General features: G+C 37.5%; 1 protein-coding gene across 1 annotated transcript; it reads right to left on the bottom strand.

Moving 5' to 3' along the window:
• Positions 1 to 3,229: 3,229 nt before the first annotated feature.
• Positions 3,230 to 3,849, bottom strand: LOC108724988 (uncharacterized). Its single transcript, XM_018451734.1, has 2 exons — positions 3,349 to 3,849; positions 3,230 to 3,253 (listed from the first exon to the last, which is right to left on the bottom strand). The coding sequence occupies exons 1-2, from the start codon at positions 3,847 to 3,849 to the stop codon at positions 3,230 to 3,232; spliced, it is 525 nt and encodes a 174-aa protein (XP_018307236.1).
• Positions 3,850 to 3,868: the final 19 nt, after the last annotated feature.

The raw sequence follows: 3,868 nt of genomic DNA on the forward strand, positions 1-3,868 counted from the left end.
TTCAGCCGTTATTGAGATCCGATAATCTCGATTCAGCGCAACTCGTCGGTTCGCGTAAAGGAGGCACGACAGTGTCGCTGCGCTTGGGTTAGCGCCGAGACACTACCGTGTCACCAGATGACAAAGCGATTGTCCTCAGTCTCGAGAGATCGTTCGATCTTGGCGGACGTGTTTCGTCTCGCTGCGATCTGAGTGTTGCATGTTTTATTTTTGAGCATAAGTGTAGCCGTGTTTTACTGCTATTGATAAATACCGCTATCGAAAAATTCTTATACATTCATGATTCTTAATTACGAAAAGAAACTATATAAGAAACAATAATGTGATAATGTGATAATGATAGCATTTCAATATAAAATATCATATAGCATTTTATGAAATCACGAACCAGAATCCATATTCAAAACGATAAAAATAAAATAGTTTTCTTACTTCTTCTATCGGATTTTTTTACATATGGGATCTGTATATAAGAAACGATAAAGATCTTATCAAAAAATTCCTACAACATTGTATACATTTTCTATCGTATGTACACGATTCAAATTAATGAATTCACGAAACAGATTTTATATTCAAGACGATAGAATTTTTTTCTATCATTTTCTATCAACTTTTTTTTACCAGGGAAAGTTTCGATTTTCCTTAATACATGTTTGATTTGATGTAAAAATGGCTTAATCCGGATTTTAAATGTGGTGTTGTATGTTTTTTTGGTCGCTGAACATGATGCAATAATTCATTTAGCTGTACGATATACAGCCTTAAGAAATACAGCCCGATTAATGTGAAAAAATGACCAAATTTTGAGTTCAGGTAATTATTTAGAATACGGGTCCCCCCCCCTAGAATCTTAATAAAAATGTACTCATTCGACGCGTTTTCCCTCAAAGCGAAAGAATCTGGCAAAAAAACGAGACTGTCGACCTCATGAATCAAGTTATTAAGCATTAAAGTTCGAGACTTTAGAGATTAAGATATCTGTCATTCCGACTCGATACAGTGTTAGAGGAAAGTCGCCGATACTGATATACCACTTTGTGTTTTTAGATAATATTTCTTAAACAAAAGATAAAAACAAAACTTTAAGAACGTAAGTACAAACTGAAAAATGTCTTCTATCAGATAATATATGCAGTTTTTATAATACTATTTGCAATTTTGCAATAATTAATTTTTTCATAAGGTAAGTAAAAATAAGCGTTTGATAAAATGGGCTTCAAAACTGACATAGTAGGCAGTAATGCTACGTATTCATATTGTTTGTATTTTACAAGCATTATCTGTATAAAGTACCTGTAAGTAAATGTATATAAGATTTTCCAGAATCTTTTCACTTCTTTATAAAACATTTTTATTGAATTATATGCATATTTATTTTATGCTATTCTGCAAGATACAAATATGTAATGCGATAGTTTTTCAAGAGTTTTTCCATATATGCATGATTGTCTTCAGCTCCAATAGACTTATTTGACACTATAAGGCAACATTATAAAGATTAAGTTAGCTCATGGTCTGTTTTACAGAGAGGTGTGGCGGTTTACGCTGCACTCCAATTTTAAAGGAGAAGTCTCCATAAGGGCCGATTTCGGCATTCTCCAGATTTTGTTCAAACACATAAAAATCTATTTCTTGAGGTCAATTATATTCAATTAAAGTGATTTTAGTGATTTTAGTTTAAACGGAGCGATGGTGTTGCCATAGGAGTCTCCATAAGGCCGATTTTCGATCTAATTATATTATATATACATATCTAATGCCTTAGACTGGTGCCTATATAAACGGGCTGAAAATCGAGCAGAGCGTCATTTTGATCATTTTCATTCTGATCGACAGATCAGACCGATCAGACCGCTAGAATATCTCATAATGTCGCAATTTCAAAAAAGGAAATACGCACACGTGTTGATTTTTTTTAAAGCTTCCTCTTTCCTATACTCCTGGCTGACCGCGCTCGTAGGAGCTGCTCAGCTCACTCCCTTTCCTTCGGACTAACCGTGCTCGTAGGAGTTGCGTAGTCTCAGTAATTCATATACGAGGGGCACTATTTATATTTTGAGCCTAATAATAAAAAAACTGTAATTTGTCATTGAAAATGACTTTATTGTTTTTCAAAATATTCTCCTTTATGATCTATACACTTTTGCATGCGTTCGAACCACTTGTTTGCACCAATCGACACGAGCATCTTTTTGAGATTTTGTCAGATTATGTGGGATCCAACGAGAACAAACCTTTTTCACGGCTAAATGATCATGCAATATTTTATATATGCTGGTGGAATTAATGCCTAAGGTTGTCTCAATCTCACAGTATGTCACATGACGATCTTGCATTATTAGTTTTTGCACAGCATCAATGTTTTCTGACACAACAACTGATTTTGGACGACCTAAACGACTTTCGTCGGTGAGCGAACGGCGACCACGATTAAATTCGTTATACCAGCGTTTCACAGTGGCAAAGGATGGGGGTTTATCGCCAAAAGTGGAAGTAAGTTGATCGATGCACTCCTGTCTTGATAATCCACGTCGAAAGTTCTAATAAATCATTGCACGAAAATTTTCACGAGTTAATTCCATTTTTTCGCTGAGACACAATTTTCAAGTGATTGTAAACAATACAAATCGCGCTCAAATAACAAAACGTTCTGAAGAAAGTTATGGTCAAAAATGTCAAACTTTCTAGTGGAAACGTCAGGTGGCACCTGACAATACTCAGTGTTGCCAAGGCTCAAAATATAAGTAGTGCTCCTCGTATCCGAAAATATCTAATTCGTTACTGTTTAATACGTAACAAAGTGGTCGTTGAAAAGTTATAGACAATTTTTTGTTAAAAGAATCTAAACTTCGAATAAAAATTCCGAAAAAATTACGTAAGTTTAATTGGATTAAAATGAACATTTTTTGTCTGTTAGATTTTTTTTAAAAGTAGTTTTTGAGATAAAAAAGTCAACACTTAAATGACTATCTTTATGATTTTTTTCTCGCAAACTAATCAGCCAATCATTGTGAATACGAAACGAAAATATTTGGCCGATCTTAAATTATAACAAGAATTTTATTTTATTTGATCTGTACTGTTATTGATAGTGAAAACTTTATTATATAAGGCGCCGCAGAAGCGCCTTTATTATAATAAAGTTTTCACTGTCAATAACAATATAGAATAATATAATAAAATTCTTGTTATAGTTTAAGATTGGCTGAATATTTTTGTTTTTTATTCATACTGATTGAATGACTAATTTCTGAAAAAGAAAAATCATAAATGTCATTTTTCAAGTTTAGACATTTTTCTTTTTTTTTTTTTTTTGGTAAGGCAGGGGAAATACGTTACGCATACCACGGGGGTTCGGGAAACCTCTTCCGCGGCGTCGTCCCTCGCGGGCTCCCTCGCCCGCTCGGCTTCCTCCTTCGCGAGCATCACCTGCTCGCAGAAGGAGGAGACCGCGCACCACTTCCTCTCGCTCCCCAGCATCGCGCCGACAACGCCAAGGAATGAGAGATCCCCTCCGATGACGGCGACCAGGACACCGCGCTCTGCATCCCATGCGGGACACACCTCTAGGGTGTGTTGCGCGGTGTCCAGGTCGCCATCACAATGGTGACAGTGCGCGCCACACTCCCTCCCTATACGACACAGGTACTCACCGAAGCACCCGTGCCCGGTGAGCATTTGTGTCAGCCTGTAGGTCAGGCCTCCCCAGCTCCTTTCCACCCACTGTCGCAGGCGGGGCCCTATGGCCTCGACGACCCTCTTGATCGCCATCTCCGGGTTCTCGCGTAGTCGGCGCGACCACTCTTCGAGGACCCGGTTTCTGGCGACCAACCTCCAGGTGGCCATCATTCTCTTGGTGGCTGGC

Source organism: Mycetomoellerius zeteki, unplaced genomic scaffold (assembly GCF_001594055.1).
Source record: "Mycetomoellerius zeteki isolate Tzet28-1 unplaced genomic scaffold, Tzet1.0 scaffold32, whole genome shotgun sequence".
NCBI classification, from domain to species: Eukaryota; Metazoa; Arthropoda; class Insecta; order Hymenoptera; family Formicidae; genus Mycetomoellerius; species Mycetomoellerius zeteki.

Excerpts from the sequence above, each read along its gene's own strand:
- LOC108724988 (XM_018451734.1), bottom strand. The coding sequence starts at position 3,849 with ATGGCCACCTGGAGGTTGGTCGCCAGAAACCGGGTCCTCGAAGAGTGG. Across the intron at positions 3,254-3,348 it reads AGGTTTCCCGAACCCCCGTG|AAATTAGTCATTCAATCAGT; the intron begins GTATGCGTAACG and ends TTTCTTTTTCAG.